This window comes from Dysidea avara, chromosome 5, assembly GCF_963678975.1.
Source record: "Dysidea avara chromosome 5, odDysAvar1.4, whole genome shotgun sequence".
NCBI classification, from domain to species: domain Eukaryota; kingdom Metazoa; phylum Porifera; class Demospongiae; order Dictyoceratida; family Dysideidae; genus Dysidea; species Dysidea avara.
This window is the reverse complement of record NC_089276.1, coordinates 12610149-12633921: the sequence shown is the minus strand read 5'-3', so window position 1 is coordinate 12633921 and position 23773 is coordinate 12610149. Positions and strand designations below refer to the sequence as shown.

The following is a 23773-nucleotide window of genomic DNA, read 5'->3' as shown; positions in this document are numbered from 1 at the left end:
GGTATAATGTATTTGTAAGCATGTTTTTGCAAGGTCGCATTTTGTTCCCTCTGGGTACTTTGCTGGCAAAAATAGCTAGCATTTTTCAACTTTTGGGGTGTGATACACCAGATCACAGGCTTCTTTGACATGCTCATTTCAATTGCAGGATTAAATTACTGTTAGCTGGTCTGGGAATCCCACAGAATTTTAGTTTCAACATGTGTCTATGTGTATTCACAGGCTTCATTTAGCCTTCCAGGGGTCCCTAGTGGTTATGATGAGAGGAGGTTTGTCTGCTATAATGTATAGAAAAGTATCTGTTGTGACATGTTTACTACATGTAAGCCTGGAGTCCGATGCTGGCAAATTCTTCTTCTTCATGCTGACACTTGTTCTGATGACATCTTGTGCATCAGCTATCGCCTTTGCCATAAGCTCAGCTGCTCCAGTAGCAGGAATAGCAATAGCTGGAACTGCTTCAGCATTCATCCTACAAGCGGTATGTATTTTATTATAATATGGTGTCAGGCCCCCTGTTTGTTTGTCTGGCAACATTAACTTTTAAATTGCAAACAACTGTCAGTTTGTGTGCTTGAATGAACACAAACAAATCCAAGGTGCATGTGTATGCCTGTTTGGTAACAAATCTTAAACAATGTAACCACATCATGAGATTGTGTGCTTAGCTTTTTATAGGCTCTATCTAAAATCATATTCATTAATATAAACCCTTGATCATTTTATCCCTCAAGCATAGGTACCCGCCTATTATGCTCAAATTATGCTCAAGCTTTATGCCCCATTTCCCATGTTTTGCTAATAAATTTGCAGTTACGACATAATAAGTGGCTGAAGCACATCTTTGCTCTTCAAAATGCTTGTGACAGAAAAGATCGATATACTCTAATAGAACAGTCAGCTATCTATTAGAGTTGTTGACTGTTCTATTAGAGTATATCGATTTTTCTGTGATATTTATTAAGGATTTGTAGTATGGTTCAAATATTCTTCCTATTATGCTAGCATTATGCTCAATGCTTTCAAGCACCTATCATGCTCATAATTATGCCAGCATAATCGGCGGGTCCCTACTCAAGCAAATCAATATGTGAGAACTTCAGCAACTGCAAGTCCTATTGCTGCTCATGTTCTACAAGCACCAATTACTCTTTTAAAAACTATGATCATTCCATATATGATAATAAATTATTACAGTGGCATAGGAAACTGGAGTTTCTGGGATTAAGAAAACCCCTCTAATTTGTACGCTAGTAACCAGAGTACCAAACTATAAAGTTTCATAGCAGAAAGGTACACAAGAGACAATAACAAAAGGGCAGTGTAATATTGCTAAAACAACTTACATCGATTCATCATGAATTGGATAAAGGGAGAACAAGGGTATACATGAAGAAAATCTTTATCATACAGTACAGTAGTACTGTATATCAGGAGGTATATTATATTTTCTCACAAAAATATATTGACCAGAAACCGGCCTCACAATACCATGCACCATAGCAGTATAGGTTAGTTACATTAACTGAAAACCCAAAAGTGTCTTCAGTTCAATCTGAAATGCAGTTACTATGACATTTTTAAACAGTGGAATTTTCCACTGTCTGACTGACTACTTAGCTACTTACTAATACCTTCAGATAAGCATAACTCAATATTAGCTATAAAGCTCATCACTTCAGCCTGATGGTGAACAGCACTATAACAAGTACAAGAAAAATTAATTCGATGAGAAATCATAGAAATAAAGCTACACCTGCAGATATACTAGTGATTCCTACTCAATAGCCATGACCTGCCAGAAGCTTTAACTAAACTAGTATGTATCATTATATCCATGGAACCGTGAATATATATAGTGAACATAAATTCTGAACCATTTATTCTTCAAAATCACCCTCATCACATCTGTGACTACCTGCTAAATCCTTTGAAAAACACATCACTATAATTATAAATAAACTGGTTATGTAAAGTCATAGGATTTGCAATGGTGACATCACTACGGGAAATCCTTGTTACAGGTATGACTTGTCTTGGTTACGAGTCCAGCAGTAAACAGTTTCAGCCTAAGTTCACCAAATATAACCTTCATACATATCTTCAATCATTGTGGACTTTGTTAATGCTGAAACAAATCTCACACCTTGTCTGGGTCCTTAGTAATAGCGCCGCAAAAATTATTGGTGCCATGCCCAGGCAACCATACTGATGAAGTTCAAGATGAACTGGCTGTGATTTGATAATAATACTCAGTCAATATACTAGTGAAAAGGAATCTGTCAAGATAAACTCATAAAGAAACAATGTAGAGATCGCAAAATATGTCCACTCAAAGTCTGTAACTTGACCTGTAGCGACGATTGCCCATACATAAAACTATTAGTCACTATGGGAATGATGTCACCGTTGTGATTCCCTATTTATATATAGTTAATTGCATACTATACAATATGATGTAATGTTCAGCACTTGTGCCAATATTGTCTCTTTTACTAGATGTTTGCAAGATTTTTAAAGAACCTCAATACAATTGATGACTGGATTGCCTGGCTGCAATATCTCAGTATATTTCGCTATTCACTAAATGTATGTGCAAGAGTACTGAATGTCTAGCAATAACAATAAAAATTATAGTGCACACATTGTGGTTTGTGTGTCATTACTGTTTTATACTGTATAGTAATCTAGTAGTCTGTCGCATTTACTTTTTCTCATTGGCCAGAACAAAATAAGGTCAATTATATTGCGTATGTACTTCAAGTCATCAAGTTCCCTTTTCAAACTTTAACTATGCATGCAACCCACATTGTAGTTAATCTGCTTGAAACCTTTGCCTCAATTTCATATATGTTTTAAATGGCACACATTAAGATCCATATTAAGCATAATGTTAATTTATTACACAGGCTGCTGTAGTCAATGAATTGGATGGAAATGAGTACCCGCCTGGATGTGGTAGTGACAATTCCACAAGGTATGCAGCTTTCTGTTATAAACAGAATACTTACATAATATTAATGTTGCCATCTAAACTATCTAAGTATACAATGCTCAATGGTATGAATTGTAGAGCAACTTTAAAGCTTATTTTTTGTACTGGAGGGTAGTTAGGTGGCTCCCATGCAGATCTATTATATATATATGCAGCACAGCCTGACAGATTTTGAATTTTAAAATCTCATTATTGTCAATACAAGTAGGGAGCGTCTATTATGCCAGAATATTAATATAATAGGTAGTGGAAGAATTAGGGAATATTCTGGAATAATTGGATGAGTTCTGGGAATAATTGGTGAAATTTATAAGTTTTGCATGAAGTATAATGGAAAATTCTTCTGAATACACTACAGAAAGAGTGCAAGCATAAAAACAGTTGAAAAGATCAAAATACTCATAGAACAGTCACTTATTCTAATAAAGCAGTCAACTTCGAACCAATTCTATTATAGCAGTCACTTTTATAAACTGTTACCAATATGTTTGCGTTTAGCACAAATTTCTGGAATAAATTTGAGAATAATAGGTGAATAAAAAAATTGCCAGAAAGAAAGAAAAACAATGGAAATTTTAAAAGCATATTAGACTTTCCCCTAAAATTCAAGCTTGATTCCCAATAGCTTGATTCCCAATAGCTTGATTCCCAATAGCTTGGTTCCCAAGTCAGTTTGCTCGCCAGGTATTGTAATGACCCAAATATACTGTATATATCCAAATTCCCCAATTTATTTTTCTAAATTATTCTTACATTTATTAAATTAAATCCATTGTATTCTATTAGAGTAGTTTTGATTGCTCTATTATTAGAGTATCTCAATCTGTATAAAAGCATACCCTTGTTCTCTCTTAATCGATGTAAGTTTCTTATTACAGTGTAGCTATACTACCCTGCCTTATATATATTCCCATTTATTCTGTACATTTGTGCTCCATACTAGGATAGTGTGATGCTTCTGTTACAAGCCCACAAGTTAAAATTCAGAGGGGTTTCTGGAACCCCTCAAAATATCCCTTTGAGCTATGTACTTTCTACATGCATAATGAATAGCTGCAAGAAGTAATAATTGATAAACTCAGAATCTAATATTTCAGAACACATATTAAATATATGTGCAGAATCTTCTAGATCATTGCAGTATGGTTTGGACACTGGTACAAAGTATAAATATTTGTGCTGTATATAGTCAATTGTGCATACATTGTTTTTTGTTGTTGTTACAGCACATTTGATTGTCTAGTTGGAAGGGATTACTTGGACACACTTGGATATTTGGAGTTTGACATTTGGTACAACATACTGGCATTGGCCTGCTTCACTGTTGGCTATCTATTTCTCTCATATTTGATCCTTCGTATCATAAAGAAAGAAAAATAAAGAATACTGTTGCTGCCACTGTATGTATGTCCAACTAATTTACAAATACATTTTACCACATAATTAAATAACTACTGAACTGTAACAATATTATACAAAATTAACCACATAGCTATATCTATCAGTTGAGCTGTATTGAATAATTATTGAATGTATGTGAATTCTTGTAAACTAAACTCGGCCATCTAGCAAAATTGTAGTTTCGGTATAGTTGACAGTCTGATAAGGTTATTATTCCTCCACTGTTGTCTACTACTGTTAAAATCTGTACCAGGTATTTTCATGTGTGTGTGTGCGTGTCTGCATGTGTGTGTGTGTGTGTGTGTGTGTGTGTGTGTGTGTGTGTGTGTGTGTGTGTGTGTGTGTGTGTGTGTGTGTGTGTGTGTGTGTGTGTACTATAAAGCATTAATAAATAAATATTACAATAAACCTTAAAGAAGGGATCACTTGAAATAGCTACAAATAATATTATAAGCCATGCTGGTTTAGCTAAACAGCTACAGCTAGTTGCATAACCTCATGCAAGGAACCTCTTCATACATGTTCTTTGTCTCATAGGTACCCATTAATGCTGTAACTAATAATTTAATTGTATCTGTTATATGTGAATACTGTAATTTGCTTTCTTTTTTGTTGTAAAAATAATCACGAAACTTTTGCAAACTGCAGATCGAAATACTCTAATAGAGCAGTCATGTGTAGAAAGCACAGTGAACCAAGAGAGTACATCTTACATAATATCCACTGCTATAGGAATTTGTGCTTAAGTAGGAAATAAATTTGCTCTAGTATAGCTGTAAGTGTAGGTGGCCACCCTTGTGTCATTACACCTTGTGTCATTACACCTTGTGTCATTACACCTTGTGTCATTACACCTTGTGTCATTACTTTTTATGATCCGATCCCTATTCAAAAGTATTTCCTTATAGTTATAGTAATTATTATGAAATGATGACACATCACTGCATTACAATAAAGAGTAATGTATGTAGCCAACACTATAATCATTGCAGCTGCTACAAAATGGACAGTAACGGTATTAGGTACTTCATAATATCACAACAGGTAGTTGTGAAGACTTGTAAGAAGGTTACCAAATTGAAATATTATGCATGACTTTTTGACCATAGCTATATAGTTACGGATTGTTTTGGGGCCTTTTACTTCAGTAGTGAATAATGATAAAATGAAAATGACACATGTAAATCCCAAATTTTGTGGATAAGAAGTTTGCCTGACCTATATTTATTATATTCTAGCTAGCTAGCTACATCTGCAAAACCATAGCTAGTGGAGTCATATTTATTTAAAGACTTTACAGTGTAAAAAGCAGTGACAGACAAAAGGTGGTACAATGGAATAAACTAACTATATTATGTAAAAATTACACTAATGGAATACTGGCATCCTGTGTCGTTATCCAAAAACAACATTACCTGTAATTATACTTAAACTAAAATTATAATTAAAGTAAAATTATGACTGCTTAACTTAAAAGTTACAGTAACATAATTACTTAGCTTACAATAGTTAAGAAATAGGATGTGACGAGTTGTGATCGGGAGAGGACTAGATATGATCAAAGTTCATGGAGAAGTGGTTGATACAGGAACTACATGGACAGAGGTAGTGGAGTTTATGAGAGTCAGTCGGATTAAAGTTAGCAATAAAATGTTTCCAGAAGAATGATTTAATTTGATTTTTGATGGTTACTGTAGTAGATAGGTCCATGTTGATAATTGGTAGAGAGTTCCACAGTCTACATATTTGGTTAAAATAGAAGTGTATGATGTCATATCCACAAGCATGAGCTCAGGTACACACACAGGTCTGTAGGCTTATGCCTACAGCCAAAAGTAGTAATTATAAAGTGGTAAAAAGATCACATGATAAATTGTCTATAATATCAGCCCCCCAAGGATGAAATTACTGAAATTTGGATTTACATATAGTACCGTTTGACCCACTAAAATCTTTTAATTCAAAATAGACAACATTTCCATTAGCTTACAACAAAGAAATTCTTAAGAAAATGCCGGTCACAATCATTCCAACAAAATTGTACATGGCAATAATTACTGTAGAAAATGGAGTGTGCCAGATGCACTCAAAGTGTGTCTGACACACCAACAAATTTCACAATAGACACACTTTTACATATAGTGTGTATATTCCGACATTTTTGGTGTGTCAGACACACTTCATTTATTACAGCATATATATTTTACAAAACATAAGTAATAGAAGGCTTCAGTGAGTGTTTTAGAGATTGAAGTTGTTTACAGGAAAGTCTTGAATAGTGTAGATTACTAGTTTACTATTACCTGATAAAACTTGATGATAGTATCTTATATTTGACTGATGACAGTATCATAATTCAAGTACAGTCTATATCAAGTGTTTAACCAAATTGAATTACATATATGTCTTTCTACCAGCTATGCTATCCCTCCTTAACTATAGTACCAGTACTATTTAAAGCTAAAGTGCCCAGATCTAACACTATTCCAGTCAGGAATTATACTTGCATGGTAAAAAAAAGAGTATTAACTGAAACAGTTTGTTGTATAATTATAGCGTACAACTGTATCTAATCAAAAACAGCCAAGCTGTAAAAAAAGGTGCGGCCCCCAAAAAAGGCCATGGTGAAAAAAAATGTGAAATCCAAGGTGGCGGCCAAGAAATGGCTGTGATGGTAGATTAATGGCAAAAATTTTAATTATGACAATTCAGGTGAATTTGCATTGCCTCCTCCACTAGGATTCAGCACCAAATTCACCTGAATTGTCGTAATTAAAATTTTTGCCTACGATCACAGCCATTTCTTGGTCTCTACCTTGGATTTCACATCTTTTTTTCACCATGGCCTTTTTTGGGGGCCACACTTTTTATACAGCTTGGCTGTTTTTGATTAGATATCACTTCTTTTTGTATTTGTATATTGCAAAGCCGGCCTATGGCTGGCTTTGGGGCTTTTTTAACCCATCTGTTTCTTTTTTATTTACCACAGGAAGAAGAAAAGAACTTAAAGACAATTTTTAATACTTCAACTATTTTTGATTCTATTATATAGTAATTATACAAATTATATACATACATTTAAATGCCAATTATTCCCCACAGGATAATTTCTTTGCAACTGATCTCTCTACTAGGTGACTTGAAATGTAGCTGAACTACAGGATGGTTTCTTTGTAGCTGACCTCTCTACAAGGTGCCTTGCTTCTAGCTCATCTCTCTATAAAGTGGTTTGTTTGTAGCTGAACTCTCTGCGAAGTAATTTGATTGTAGCCGAGCTTTCTACAGGCTTTTTTCTAGCTAATCTCTATATAGGGTAACTTGTTTGTTGCTGAACTTTCTACAGAGTGGGTTCTTTGGAGCTGAACTCCCTACAAGGTGACTTGTTTTAGCTTATCTCTCTACAAGATGACTTCCTCTAGCTGATCTCTCTACAATGTGACTTGTATCTTGCTGAACTATCTACAGGATGATCTGTTTGTAACTGAAATCTCTACAGGATAACCTGATCTATCTATAGAGTAACATGTTTCTAGCTGAACTCTCTACAGAGTGTGTTCTTTGTAGCTGAACTCTCTACAAGGTGACTTCTTCTAGCTTATCTCTCTATAGGGTGACCTGATCTCTCTGTATGGTGACTTTTATCTAGCTGAACACTCTACAGGGTGATTTGTTTGTAGCTGAACTCTCTACAGGATGGTTTCTTTGTAGCTGAACTCTCTACAAGGTGACTTGCTTCTAGCTGATCTCTCTAGACAGTGCCTTCTTCTAGCTGATCTCTCTACAGGGTGACTTGTATAGCTGAACTATCTACAGGGTGATCTATTCATAGCTGAACTCTCTACAGGGTGATTTGTTTGTAGCTGAACTCTCTACAGCATGGTTTCTTTGTAGCTGGTCTCTACAAGGTGACTTGCTTCTAGCTGATCTCTCTAGCCAGTGCCTTCTTCTAGCTGATCTCTCTACAGGGTGACTTGTATAGCTGAACTATCTACAGGGTGATCTATTCATAGCTGAACTCTCTACAGGGTGATTTGTTTGTAGCTGAACTCTCTACAGGATGGTTTCTTTGTAGCTGGTCTCTACAAGGTGACTTCTGCTACTACAGGGTGACTTGTATCAGCGTTGAAACCGGGTCGGGTCATCCGGGTCATCCGGGTCAACCGGGTCACATTTTCTCCGGGTCATCCGGGTCTGACCCGGTTTACAAATTATCCGGGTCTGACCCGGATTTTTTTTTTTAACCCGGGCTTGATGGACTGCCCTTGCCTACCACCCCCAGCACATAAATGGCCTGTGCTGGACAAACCGGGACTTTCTTAGTCCACGGCAAACTGAGACTCTGCCCGAATCAGCTCCACAATTGGGGGAGTCTTAACATAGTGACCGATGGATGAGCGGGCTCCGCGGATGCATTGTATGGAGGACCGCAAGAGAGAAAAAGATAGACAGCACCTTAACCACCCCATGACAACAGAGTAATCATCACCCCACTTGTTTGAAAGTTGATGAGCCAAGCGTTGATAAAAAACAGAAGCCTCATGAGCTAGACCACCAGAGGCAGACATTACCAGGGGGGTAAAAGAGGCATGTTCCTCCTCACGAATTCTCTGAGCATACGCACGTTTCTTAATGTTCTCATGCCTCCGATAACAGGAGGCCAGTGATGAGGACGCATTAGAAGCAGCCAGAGGGTTGAACACCCGCACATCCACAAAACATCTTTCACTTCTTCCACCCCAAAAACCATTCATGGCGATGTCAAGACGGGCACCAATTGGATCACGTGAGAAACGAAATTGATCGTTTGGCGACGTGGAACCTATAAACGCCAGTCGCGTAGCTCTTTCATGAGCCACGCCCACTTATCGCGTTACAAACATACGCTCAGCCACGCCCATTTATTAGTAAGTGCAGTCTGTAGCATGAAACTGTGTCCGTTTCAGTCTGCAAGCTTACGTGGAGCCCACTAATCGATTAATGTATGAGTTGTATATAGTCCAGGTCTAGTCTTGCAGCAGGATATTAAGTACTTTTGTGAGCCACACCCATTTTAATATATTGGGAAATTGCAATACTAAGTATGTATGAAGCCACACCCAATTGCTGTCTGTAAACTCACAGTAGCTACGTGGAACCAAACCCACTGACTGATTTTAAATTATAAACTTACCGGCTTAGTTATCACATAACTACTCGTTTACTCAACACGAATCGAACGCTCAAAACGTAGTCTCGCTCGCTCGAGAATACCCGAAACATAGCTCCTATCGCGCGCCTCGGCTTAATTTAATCCGGGTCAATCCGGGTCACATCCGGGTCAGTGGGTCATCCGGGTCAGCAGTAGTGACCCGGTTTCAACGCTGACTTATTTTATTATTTTATTTCATTGCTTTACAGATACACAGCAAAATTACAAGGATGGTAGGTACAATAATAAGACAGTATGATTGGAAAGGTGATCTGAAGGACAAATGACAATCAATGCCAGATGCCTATAAAACTAACTACTTATACTTAACTTAATTACCAAAAGCCTATGAAACTAGTTATTACAATAAATGATAGTTACAAGGGTTGGGGAGCTTAGCACAACTACAACAAGGACATGCAAAATGGAAAGTACATTTATTATTTGAATTAAAATTACTTAAAAAATGTTCCCATAAATAGCTCTTTAACTGATGCTTAATTGTGTTGAAGGAGAGGGTAAGGTCAATTACTGGCAGAGAATTCCATAATCTGGGAAGTCTATAAAAATAAGAATTGGCACATATTGAATTACTTAAAATCTTGTGATGTAGTTTGATATTTGATGATCTGGTATTAGAATTATTGAAGGTTACATAATTGAGATGTTAAAACTAGGAGTAGGATACTTTAATGATCTGATGAAAAATAGAATATCTAGTAATTCAAATGTGTACATTAAGGGTAATAGTTTGAGATCCATAAGTCTTTCCTTGTAATCCGAAGTAAAATCGTTTAAAATAAATTTGGTGGCACGTCGCTGAATTCTTTCCAACATCGAAATATCCTTAATGAGATTGGGCCACCACAAAGGAGAGCAATACAATAAGGTTAAGTAAAGAGTTCTTTTGGGTTGGATTGATATAGTGTTTTTGAATGTTCGCCGTATCAGACCAATTGATTTATAAGCCTTAGCTGTAATGGCTTCGTAATGGGATTGCCAAGTTAAGTTTGTTGTAAATATGATGCCAAGATCTTTGTGTTGAGGTACTTTAGATAGTTCAAAATTATCAAGATTGTAAACAGTGATAGCTGAAGTTGATGATGGTAAACACTGTAGGACAACACATTTGTTAACTTTGAAAGAAAGAAGGTTCTCTGTACTCCACTTATATAATAGGTTCAAGTCATGTTGGAGATGAGTGGAGTCCATATGAGTTCTTATAGGTAGATAACACTTGAGGTCATCGGCAAACTTGAATATAGTTGAATGTACTACGACATGAGATAATTCATTTATATAGATTAAAAATAGTAACGGTCCTAGTATACTGCCCTGTGGAACACCAGACTTAACAGGTAGGACATTGGAAAGGCAGCCATTAACAGACACACATTGGTAACGAGAAGTCAAATATGAACGAAACCAAGACCATAAATTGCCGGTGATCCCATTAAACCATAGCTTTGATAACAATTTATTGTGTGGGACACTGTCAAAAGCTTTAGAAAAGTCTAAATAAATACAGTCCTTTTGTGCTTTAGAGGAGCAAAGATCATTAAAATACAGCAGTAATTGTTGTAACGTGGACTTGTTTCTACAAAATCCAAACTGACGATGTGATATTAAGTCAGAATAAACTTCCATTATTTTATTATAAACTATCCGTTCGAGGACCTTTGAGATATTACTTAATAGTGAAATTGGTCGATAATTATTAACACTGGATTTGTCACCAGCTTTGAACACTGGTATAATTGTGTGGTGCTTCCACTGTGAAGGCACCTCACCGTTTCTTAGAGACAAAGAAAAAAGGAAATGTAATGGTTGAGCCAGAGAAGCAGCACAATTCTTTAATACAGAAGGGCCAATATTATCTGCACCAGATGCTTTGTTCAACTGGAGGGCATTTAACACTTCAAATACTTCATTCGGATTGATTGATATATCGGTTATTAAGCTATTTAGCTCAGGCAACATGGGTAAGTCAGAAGTACTATCTGTAAGCATGGAGAAAAAGTAGTTGTTGAACATATCTGCTTTTTCTTTGTCAGTCTCCACTGAGGTGGAGTTGTATTTCAGGACTGTAGGCAATGATCTCGATTTAGACAGACTCTTGATATAGCGAAATAATTTAGGGTCTTTATACTTGGCAAAATTGTCTAATAAACTTTGTTCGTAATTAGATTTAACAGTTTGTAACTCCGATTGTAAGTTATCTTCTGCACAGATCAAGCGATTAAGGGCAGGTATAGAAAAGCGTCGTCTTAACTTTCGTCGTAGTGTTCGGAGACACTTAATTTGGTGTCTTATATGGGCGTTAAACCATTTAGGATATTGAGAGGATCTCAACCTAATTTTTGGAATAAATTGATCCATCCCTGTAATAATTAGTTGCTTGATGAAGGTCCATGCTTCATTGACATCAGTACAGTTATAATAACTAGTAAGGTCATAGCTTAGGAGAAATTGACAAAAGCCATCATAGTCTGCCTTTGAAAAATCATATACATAATTCGATGGTTGCCGATCGGAATGAGTAAAGTTAAATGACATTTTTAAGGTTATTAAATAATAATCAGATATTGTGTTATCCGTATAAACAGAAAATGAATTGATGGCATCATTACAGTTGGTAAAAACAAGGTCGAGTACGTTGCCATGGATATGTGTGGGGCAGTCAATTATCTGCAACAAATTGGACTGGAATACTAAATCACACAGTTGGGATGAAAAACTAGTTGACGCAGTTAAAGTGGCCCAGTTTACATCTGGGACATTAAAATCACCCATTATGACAAGTGGCTTGGGATCAGCAGTAAGTTTCTCAAGATATGTTATTAGGTTTTGTCTATGACTAGTAGTAGTATTTGGAGGGTTATATAGTAAGCAAATTCGAATTGGATTGTTTAGGCCAACATGTACAAGGATTAGTTCTAAGTTCACAGGACAGTCTGCAAGTTGGCTGGGAACAGAATTCCTGATAGCTAGTAGTACTCCTCCACCTCTAGTGTTTCTGTCTGAACGGTATATTGTAAAGCTAGCAGGAAGAATTTCGTTGTCTGCTATCGTAGAATTCAACCACGTTTCAGTTATTCCTATAATATTGTAGTTAAAAGTGTAGACAAAGTTTTGAAATGTTGTCAACTTATTTGCAAGGCTTCTATAATTATGCAAACACAAATATAGATCTTTTTTTGGTCAATTAGAATTATCCGCAGAATCACTGTCCACGGACATAGTTGGTGGACTAGCATTGTCTGTAGAATCACTGTCCACAGACATAGTCGGTGGACTAGCGTTTGCAAGGTGGAAAACTGAATTGGAGACATACCCATGTTTCTTACCCTTAATGTAAATAGAACCCGACCTGATTTTGACATCAGCTTTGTTGACACCAGACTGCAATAGTGGCCACCTTTCTTTAAGTAACAACGCTTCCTTTTGCTTTTCATCTGGGGTCATGTCAGGTTTGATGGAAACCGACTTGTCCTGGTTGGCACCCAGGTTTGAAAGGACTGAAATCACATCAACAGCTCGATTAAGTTTTAATAAAAGTGGACGAGAACGATACTGCTCTTTGTTGTATTTGCCCAATCTTAGGCAGTCCCTGACTGAGTTGGAATTGATGTCATTGTTAATCTTTGATAAAACAGAAACAGACTTGTCTATGTCGTGTTTCATTCTGTCTGGCCGACTGGTTCCATTAGGGCACTCACTAACTCCATATACGACCAAGTTAAATTTACGGTCAGCTGGTTGCACTGTTGTGGTAGCAGTGTTTGGAGGTTGGCTAGCAGGATTTGTGGACATGCGTACAGGTAATTGTACAGCAGAATGTACATTAACAGGTTTCACCGGTGTAAGGGAATTGATTTTGTCAGTGAGCTCGGTGATAACTTGTTTGAGATTAGTTATTTCTGAGTTTTGCTTAGACAAAGTGCAATGAACACAAAAATAAGGTAAGTCTGACTCACCAACTTGCTTGAATTGATGTTTGGTTAGGCTTGCACATTGCCGGTGAATAAACTTCTGACAGTCGCCATCACAGAAAATAGATTCTTTCCCAGGTTCGAAAGCTCGTTCACAGATAGGACAGGACGAGTTGAGATTTTTAGTTCTTTTCGATGTAACAGTGCCATCCGAGGTATCATCTTGAGAGGTCACTGGGATAGGTCTCGTATCTATAGCTGAACTATCTACAGGATGATCTGTTTGTAGCTGAAATCTCTACAGGGTGATTTGTTTGTAGCTGAATTCTCTACAGGGTGATTTGTTTCTAGCTGATCTCTCTATAGGGTCACTTGTTTCTAGCTGAACTCTCTGTTCTTTGTAGCTGAACTCTCTACAAGGTGACTTCTTCTAGCTGACCTCTCTATAGGGTGACCTGATCTCTCTGCAGGGTGACTTTTATCTTGCTGAACTCTCTACAAGGTGATTTGTTTGTATCAAAACTATCTACGGGGTGATTTTTTTATACCTGAACTTTCCACAGGGTGATTTGTTTGTAGCTGAACTCTCTACAGGGTAATCTGATCTCTCTACAGGGGGTGATTTGTTTGTAACTGATATCTCTACAGGTAGATTCAACTCTCTACAAGGTGGTTTGTTTGTAGCTTATTTCTCTACAGGGTAATTTGTTTGTAGCTTAACTCTCCACAAGGTGATTTATTTGTAGCTGAACTCTCTACAGGGTGATGTGTATTTAGCTGATCTCTCTACAGGGTGATTTGTTTGTAGCTGATCTCTCTACAGGGTGATTTGGTTGTAGCTGATCTCTCTACAATGGGTGATTTATTTGTAACTGAAATCTCTACAGGTTGATTTGTTTGTAGCTGAAGTCTCTACAAGGTATTTTGTTTGTAGCTGATCTCTCTACAGAATGGTTTCTTTGTCACTGAACTCTCTACAAGGTGACTTGTTTCTAGCTGATCTCTCTACAAGGTGACCTCCTCTAGCTGATCTCTCTACAGATTGATTTGTTTGTAGCCGAACTCTCTACAGGGTGATTTGCTTGTAACTGAATTCCCTATATTGTGTCTAGTTTCTAGCTAATCTATCTACAGGGTGATTTGTTTGTAACTGAACTCTCTACAGGGTGATTTGTTTGCAGCTGAACTCTCTACAGGGTGATTTGTTTGTAGCTGAACTCTCTACTGGATGGTTTCTTTGTTACTGAACTCTCTACAAGGCAACTTTTTTCTAGCTGATCTCTCTACAAGGTGACTTCCTCTAGCTGATCTCTCTATAGGGTGACTTGTATCTAGCTGAACTATCTACAGGATGATCTGTTTGTTGCTAAAATCTCTACAGGGTGACTTGTTTCTAGCTGATCTCTCTATAGAGTAACTCGTTTCTAGCTGAACTCTCTACAGGGTGATCTGTTCATAGCTGAACTCTCTACAGGTTGATTTGTTTGTAGCTGAAATATCTTGTTTTAAACTGATCTCACTGTAGGGTAACTTGTTTGTAGCTGAACTCTCTACAAGATGGTTTCTTTGTAGCTGAACTCTCTACAGAGTGATTTTTTTTTGTAGCTGAACTGTATATAGGGTGATTTGTTTGTACCTGAACTTTCTACAGGGTGATTTGTATAACTGAACGCTAGCTCTGCAGGGTGATTTGTTTGTAGTTGATCTCTCTACAGGGTTTCTTTGCAGCTGAGATCTCTACAGGGTGACTTCTTCTAGCTGAGCTCTCTCTTGTTTCTAGCTGATCTCTCTACAGAGTAACTTGTTTGTATAGCTGAACTCTTTACAGAGTGGTATTTTGGTTGCTGAACTCTCTACATGGTGACTTGTTTGTAGCAAATTCTTTACAGAGTGACTTGTTTGTAGCTGAATTCTCTACAGAGTGACTTACTTGTAGCTGAACACTGTATAAACTATAAAGTGACTTGTCTGTAGCTGAACTCTCTTCAGGGTTACTTGTTTGCAGGTGATCTCTATAGGGTAACTTGTTTGTATATAGATGAACTCTTTACAGGGTGGTTTCTTTGTAGCTGAACTCTCTCCACAGTGACTTGTTTGTAGCTGAATTCTCTAGAGAGTGTAGCCGAACTCTCTACAGGGTGCATGACTTGTTTATAGCTGAACTCTCTTCAGTGTGACTTGTAATGTTCTGCATCACTACAGTGATATATTTGTAGCTGAACTCTCTATAGGGTGACTTGCTTCTTACTGAACTGTCTATAAGATTAACTGTTTGCATTTGCTACAAGGAGGTGGCTTTCGAATCATAACTCAGTGGTTTGTAATCCGATTCTTCTGTACTACTGCAAGGACTTTCTATGAAGATTATTCCAGCTATACACCGATTTTCAGCTCATTGCTCTAAGCGGTTTGCCTATAGTAGGCGTAAAAACTAATACTTTTTATTCATAAAAATCGATCGCGTAATTGTGACACAGGTTGGGTTTTGTGTCATATCTCCATGGTCTTTATCTCGATTCCTTTCAAACCACCAAAAGGCACTCCTAAGATGGTTACTCCATCTACATAGCAATTTTCAACTCATTCCATGAAGTGGTTTACCCTGTAGGCGTGACAACAAATCGATCTTGTTTTATTATTATTATTATTATTAATGCTTTACAATGCAACATACAATTACAATTATACATGTGTAGGTGGGTATAGATGAAGAAAAAGTTGCATTGATGGTCTGCCAGCAACCTGTGCTGGCAGCCGGGAGTTAATTAAACTTATGTAGTAAAGTTAATTGTCAGTCCAGAATCATAGCACTTGCTGCATCTACAGCAGTAATGATAGGTGCAGGGATTGTCAGGAGAGAAATTTGTGGTGAAGTGTTGCCATAAATAGTTCTGAATAGTAGCTTTGATGACTGGTAGGGACTGGTTGATGTCAATGCAAGGTAATTGGTTCCATATCCTTTTTACGTGAATAATCGGTCATAAATCCTGAACCGTCCATCAGATTTGCACTAAATTTGACAGTAGGATTCGCCTTTGGACTCCCTCTCTGTGTGCCAAACTTCAAGGTGGTCAGAGTACGCGTTTGCGTTTTATAGCAATTTTTGCAAGTGTGCGAAAAGACGAAGAAAAAAAAAATCCAAGACAATAATCGAAAGTTTGGCAGCTCGTATCTCGGAAATGGCTGGAGCGATTTTCTTCAAATTTGGAATGTATACTCCCCTAGCTGGCGGGAAACTCTGTAGAAAATTTGGTTTCAATCGGATAAGGTATCACCGAGATACAAAGGTGTGAAAATGACGTTTTCTTTCTTCCTGTCAATATACTCAGCGCCGGCTTCTTTGGCCGCACGACACACTATCGTGTGTCTTGATCTAAATTAGATTTGGTCACTTTTAAGGGTCGTTTACATAATTAAATTACTTAATTTCTATAAACATTTGTTTTTGTACATTAGGGTTAAATTTTACCCTTAAAGGGCTTTGCTAATTGCCAAATAAAATCAATATGCATGAACTATACTCATGACTGTCATTGATCCAGATCATGCACTTAGAAGAACCTTACAAAAAGATAACTAAGTTGACTAAAGCATGTTATTGTGATATATGCATAAAGGTATATTATATAGGTGAAGGTGAAGGAGAAAAAAATGTGAAGAAAACACTATGAAGGCATGTATATAGGCTATAGCTGTGTAATGATGGTTAACGTATACATATAGCATCAATTTTTGAAACAGGAGGTGCCCAATGAATGCACCCTATATAGACTCATGCGGCCAGACCCTATACTATTTGCACGTGCTTGTAAACTATATATAGAGTCACTATCAGTGACTGTCTCTCCGGGCACATGCAGCTATACACTAATTGTAGCTATAGTATTATAGATGTACATGCAGGGAAAGGAGCCTGAAAAGCTTGACCTTACAAAAATTAATATGATTACAGCACAAAAACTATTCATGCAGCTATAGTACACCGTACAAAGAGCATATAAGGTCTGGCCAAGTGAGACTATAAGCCCTAAACCATTAAGGCAATATAGCTATAGCTATACACAACAAAAATGGTTAGCCTCTTTTTAAGTTATCAGTGCATGGGTGTGCAGAATGGACGATATCCGCAATGCCGGACGAATTTGATGTCATAATTGATAAAATGGCCGTGTTAGTGTGGGGGCTTCAGAGATTTTATCACGCAGTATTCGAAATGAATGTTGTCTGTAGCTTTCTACACTTGGAACCACGAGATAATAAAGGTAAGAAGTAGCCTACACGTACCGTAACGATGCAAAACGCGTTCCAACAAGGAAAGCAGACCGAAAATTTTAAATTCGGACACAACTAGGTTTATCTGTATTGCATTATATACTATTATGCCTCACCTTCGCCCTCTTCGAATTTATAAACGCTATCATAGGGGCATAGGCGGCGGAAAGGGAGGGGGGCTAGGGGGCTAAAGCCCCCCCTCGGTCTGCTGAGGGGGGGGCTTAGCCCCCCCCCCCTCAGAATGATATCACACCGAAATTATCTTTCTTGGAGTGGGGCTGAAAACCGTGATAAGATCGAGATACTCTAATAGAGCAGTCACTCTAATAAAGTAGTCAGTGTGTAGCGAGCTATGAAAGGATTTTTATGTAGTTTATCAGCTAGAAATGGTAGTTGGTGAGGTGGAAAGCTCTTGTCAGTTGGTTGCGACCTTTTTTTTTTTTTTTTTTTTTTTTTTTTTGGTCTCACCTTACCAAACTATAGAAATAAGTCTGGGTCAGCCCAGCCCCCCCTCATATTAACTACTTCCTCCGCCGCTGCATAGGGGTTGGACGATATCCGCAATGACGTTTTCTGGCGTCACAAAATAAAATGGCCGTGCTGGTGTGGGGACTTTGTACAGAGAGGTATTGGGCGAGGTAGTGTTTTGGCTCCTATATGAACATTAACTGCTTAAATCATTAATTTACTGACTGAGTCGGAATGTGTATTAACTTGTTCAAAACCTTAAACAGTATACGTGACTTCTTTCTATGAATTTCAAGTGATGGCCAATCTAATAACATGCTGGTTATAGATCTCCTCCACTGCAAAAAATAAAGTGTGTCTGCATGACACACCAAAAATGTCGCAATATACACACCATGTACAAGTGTATCTATTGCAACATTTTGTGGTGTCAGACACACTCAAACTGATTCAGATGTACAACAATGAATTAACTCCTCTCCATATACCATGCACAACTCGAGGCCATCATTACCGCTATACATGAGACCCTTATATCAATAGATTGTCATCTACACTCCTTCTTCCCATCAGCGATAAAGTTATGGAACAACCATTGATCATGCAGATGGTATGACTCCTGCAGTTGCTTAGTGTGATCATCACACTTCAGACGTATGAGTGTCATACTTTGAAGGTATAACCATCCTAAGTGACTGTATAGGGGTCACATACCATCAATTTATACAGTGTACCCCTGCAGTGATGCAGGAGGAATAACACATGAGAGATTTAAACAGTTGATAAACTTCATATAATTATAGTTTGCAGCTAATCATCCTATATCTATTGTGCATAGCTAACTGTAATTTTCCTGCATGTGCTATTATACTGGCTCCCTGCATGCAGAAGTTTCTAGCTACAAAGTAATAAATACAATACAACCCCCTATATTACTGAAATAGCCTGTATTTAAATTCTCAAAAACCTGTTCATGCAGTGCCTAAAGTTGATAAAATTGTCAGTATAGAATGGGCCCGCACGTCATTTCCATTGCAAAAATATTATGCTCCCGCACAGCAAGAAATATTTCCGGTTAAAATTGCGAGGTCCAATTTTTTGCGAAGCTGCTAAAAAAGCGTTAATTTCTGCGATTGTGAAATCTGCCAGACGCAGAAACGAGTTTAACTTGATTCGCTAATTTCGGGGAAAATGGACTTCGCACACAAAATAAGGTTCCTGCCAATTAAAAAAACGAAACAGCTGCTATACTACACCTAAAATTCTAAGTGCTGTATCGAGCTAATTGTAGCTACAACTAGCTACACTGATTAGCTACTTAACAGAAGTCTCCGAGGAAGTCTCCCAGAAGAAAGAGCATACTGCGTTGTAACGCCACAAGGTTACTGAAAAGTTTCTGTAGCAGCTAGTAAACTTACAAAGGTAACAATTCTTTACAGTAGCTCTATAATCTGGGGGCCAGTATACGGTATTCCGTATTTGAAAATTAAGGACGCGCGACAGTGTTCTTTGAAGTTGCGGACAGGTGGAGCTACAGGTGCCAGAAGGCAAGGTGAGGAACAACTTGTAATTATGTATACTAGAATTGTAAGTGTGCATGCTAATGTACAAAGCACTGTTTAGTCCAGCTACATGTCAGTTTGCGGGATAGCTACAAAAAAAGCGATGTAAATTTATTGAGTCCGGTCTCGTTCACAAGACTCATAAGTTAGTACCCTCTACCGTAGCACAATAACTGATTTGTGCAGTTTTATTTACGCTCACTTTAATTTATAGTTGGCGACATGAATCTAAGTAAGAGTCGGCTTGTATTCAGATTTTGTGAAAGCCTGGTTGCTAGCTAACGGTTGCTAAGCAGGATTTTGTTTAGCAATATGCGTGCCGCTCAGAGTTATGATTATGATTATGATTACTGAAAACACAGTTACAAACTGATATGTTCAGGTAAGGAAAAAACATTACAAATCACATAGATGAGAGTCAGTTATAATTTATCTAAAAATACTTGTAGAGATTGGGATTCTATTGTGTCAGTTGGTAAGTTTTTACACTACTATTCAATTGCACTTTGAATCATGGAGCATTTTATTTCCTGAAAGACAAGATTTTTCATCTCTATTACACATGATGTTTGGATTGTGTAATGGACCAATGCTTTAGTGTGAATTTAGCTACTGGCATGAGTGTGATGATGTGATGAAATTTTTGAAAAATTTCAAGTCAGTACTGTTGTGGGTATCATGAAAGTTATGTCTATAATCCAATAGAAGGGTGTTAAATTTGTAGGCTAGTCAGTTTCTTTTGCTATAATAGCGAGCTACATAGCTGAGATTTCATGGTTAGCATTGCATGCACAAAAAAACAGATATCTGTTCTCCACAGATCACAGTAGCTAAGAGGTGTGAAAATTTAATGTGCAAATGCTTGGCAGTTCAAAGTTAAAGCAGCACTGAACCGATTAACTGCAGATCTAGTTAACTGAACAACATGTTTGTGGTCATGTTCAAATTAATATGGAAATCCATAATACAGACCATAGTGAAGCATCTCAGAGAACTAACTAAAAGTAGCTCTATAGACCACCAATTACTGTTGTTGACACCAAATAACACACATTGCTCTGCTACAACTATATGGAGCGTGCCCTGGCTAGCAATGCAGTCTCCTTTCTCACCAGCCGAATATCTTCAAAATTATGTACCACAGACTATTCAAAGTTGGTAGAGGTATCAGGTAAGCGTTACTCTACAATAGTACACTTTGAATTTTATTATTCGTCCCTGATGCAGACGGTTGTTGAAGTCTACTGGTGTGCATTTTCACTACATTCCGTGCTGTTATCAAACTAAGGCTTAGTGTGGAATTGTTCGAAAAATGGTTAGAACTAAAATAGCTTTGGCCAAGTTCAGTTTAAAAATTCTACTTGAAATTTCAGTTAGGAAGTGAAGGCGTGTTATTTCACGAAGCTTTGTATGCTAAACTACAGCATCACAGGCTTTGTTTTAATTGGTTTAGTGTGTGTCTATCCCACCAAAATTGACTAAGTTACCATCCAGAATTTATTTTATTTTTGCAAACTTTAGAAAAGTTGGAATATGGCTGTGCAACTGATTCTTAATCGGGAGGGTCAGTTGTTGTGGCCAGTTTTCACAGGTGGCCATAAAATAGGATGATGAGGATTAGACAGCTACTGCTTTACCAATAGTAGGTACACCACTGGGGCCAATCACTTGATGTGTTTTTATATAAATAGCACACAAATGAACCAATGATGAGAAACTGAATCAGAAATTATAATAGTGTGTGATGAACATTTTGCTCACATTGGACAATGGAACACTGCATTATCTCATCAAATCACCATGTCAAGCAATAAGAAACATTTAATCAAGAATATATAATAGTAACTAAGAGTATCGAACGGGTGTATTACCCCGTGATTAATGATTGCATAAAGTAACACGGATATTTCAGTAATTGTTTGTTTATATTGCTGTAGCCCAATTTGGCCACTAAACCAAGCGAAAACATGATAGCGTTAAAGGGAATTGCCTAATGTTAAAGTTCTGGCACTGCCAAGCAGATCCATGAAGGCATGGCAACACACTCGTTTGTGCAACCGCTGTGTTAGCGAGCTAGAGTTATCTTGGCCCTTAGTACACTTTCCTTGTACAATAATTGTTGAATGCTTGGTTGAATAACACGGAAAACTGGTGAACAAAGACCTGTTGCCACATACGCATTTCAAATTACCATCTCGCGTAAACGAACAATTACTGAAATATCCGTGTTACTTTACGCAATCATTAATCACGGGCTAATACACTGTTCGACACTCTTGGTTTCTAATTAATAGTCAATTTCAAAAAGATACAATTCATATTATAATGTTTTGTCTATATTATGGGACGTATGTTACACATATACCCACACTATTAGAACACTTTGTCATGTCGGAGACAAAGAGTAATAGTGCAATACCAGAGTTGGATCATGCTGAAGATCAACCAGACAGGGTGAAAAAGTTTTCTTCGGTAGATCTAACATCTTACAGTACACCAAACTTTGATGGAAATAGTGTATCATTTGTCAACATCAGCTACACTGTGCAGCCTAATTCATTCTTGGCTTATTTTAAGAAGATTCCTGAAAAGAAAATTCTTGATAATGTTAGGTGAGTTTCAGAGTTTTGTGAGTTTGTGTGGCTTACATGTGTCTAGTGTATATGGTGTATGTATGTATGAAGTATGTATGTATGTATGTATGTATGTATGTATGTATGTATGTATGTATGTATGTATGTATGTATGTATGTATGTATGTATGTATGTATGTATGTATGTATGTATGTATGTATGTATGTATGTATGTATGTATGTATGTATGTATGTATGTATGTATGTATGTATGTATGTATGTATGTATGTAAGTATGTATGTATGTATGTATGTATGTATGTATGTATGTATGTATGTGCATTTGTGTCAGTGTAGTATGGTGTCTGGCCCACTAGTACTGCTTGTCTGACTTTGACATTGTCATTTTTTTTTTACTTTTCACTGATGGTTATTGATTGTAGTGGATCAATGAATCCTGGTCTGAATGCCATAATGGGACCAAGTGGAGGTGGAAAGACTTCGTAAGTTTTTTCATATGTGGATAGTTTATCTGACAACTCAGATTTTCAAATTAACATTTTAATTACAGGCGTGTTTAATTCAAAGCTTATCATATCCATGTGAACTATCTTGTACATGTAGAAATTTACTTTACGGTTTTGAATTTCCCAATTGGAAATCAAGACTCATGGTAGTGAGTCGCGAGGCCATGAAGCACAAAGCGCACGCCCACAATAATAATAAACACACGACCACTACTGTGAGTCATTTACATGAGGGATCGAATACGCAATCTTTTAAAATCGGCATGGCGAAATCTCAGCCTTACAAAAAGATTCCGCCTTGAAACCAGGGGCATGTAACCTTTGTATATGAGTAACTACCACACGAAAAGTCAGGCGAATTGTTGGAGTAGTTTGTTCCATTGCCCACCCATTTACAATAAATTATTTATTCAAATGTGCATTGTTCTTTTTTTCATTTTCTTCATCATCGCATCCCATTGGAGCGATTTTCTTTCAACCATGAAGTCGTATTGTAAAAAGGCTGCAGCTATCAGCGGCTTTTTACACAATGTATCTGTACATTTAATTTTGCTAAAAGTTGTTCGTTAGTTTATGAGATCGCTTTTGTGTTCTTTCAAGATTCAAACTTGCCGCCATGACATCGAGGTGTGAGGCGCCCGCCTCAATTCCCAAACCCAAACAGTGTGGAAGTGGGCAAGGTCATTAGCCATAGCGAGCTAGCTGAATTGACATTGTGCTGTCAACTCTTGGTTTAATTGTGAGTCCAGTCACTGATTTGTTTTAAATTCGCCACGGTATGCCTCCACTGACTCGTTATAGCGTGACTCCGGCCCATGTAGGGCCGTACATAGCTATAGCCAGCTGTTTCATAC

General features: G+C 37.4%; 1 protein-coding gene and 1 long non-coding RNA gene across 3 annotated transcripts in view; both read left to right on the top strand.

Moving 5' to 3' along the window:
* Positions 1-2498: 2498 nt before the first annotated feature.
* LOC136257058 (uncharacterized) lies at positions 2499-4575 on the top strand. Its single transcript, XR_010701787.1, has 3 exons — positions 2499-2589; positions 2910-2977; positions 4222-4575. It is a non-coding gene; the product is annotated as an uncharacterized lncRNA (long non-coding RNA).
* A 15041-nt stretch (positions 4576-19616) lies between these two features.
* The window catches only part of LOC136257055 (broad substrate specificity ATP-binding cassette transporter ABCG2-like), a 136152-nt gene continuing 131995 nt past the window's right edge, over positions 19617-23773 (top strand). For both annotated transcript variants that reach the window (XM_066050173.1, XM_066050174.1), the window contains exons 1-3: positions 19617-19808; positions 22196-22430; positions 22836-22895. In XM_066050173.1, coding sequence (XP_065906245.1) covers positions 22207-22430; positions 22836-22895 — 284 coding nt within the window. In that variant the 5' untranslated portion in view covers positions 19617-19808; positions 22196-22206. The remainder of the gene's footprint in view (positions 19809-22195; positions 22431-22835; positions 22896-23773) is intronic.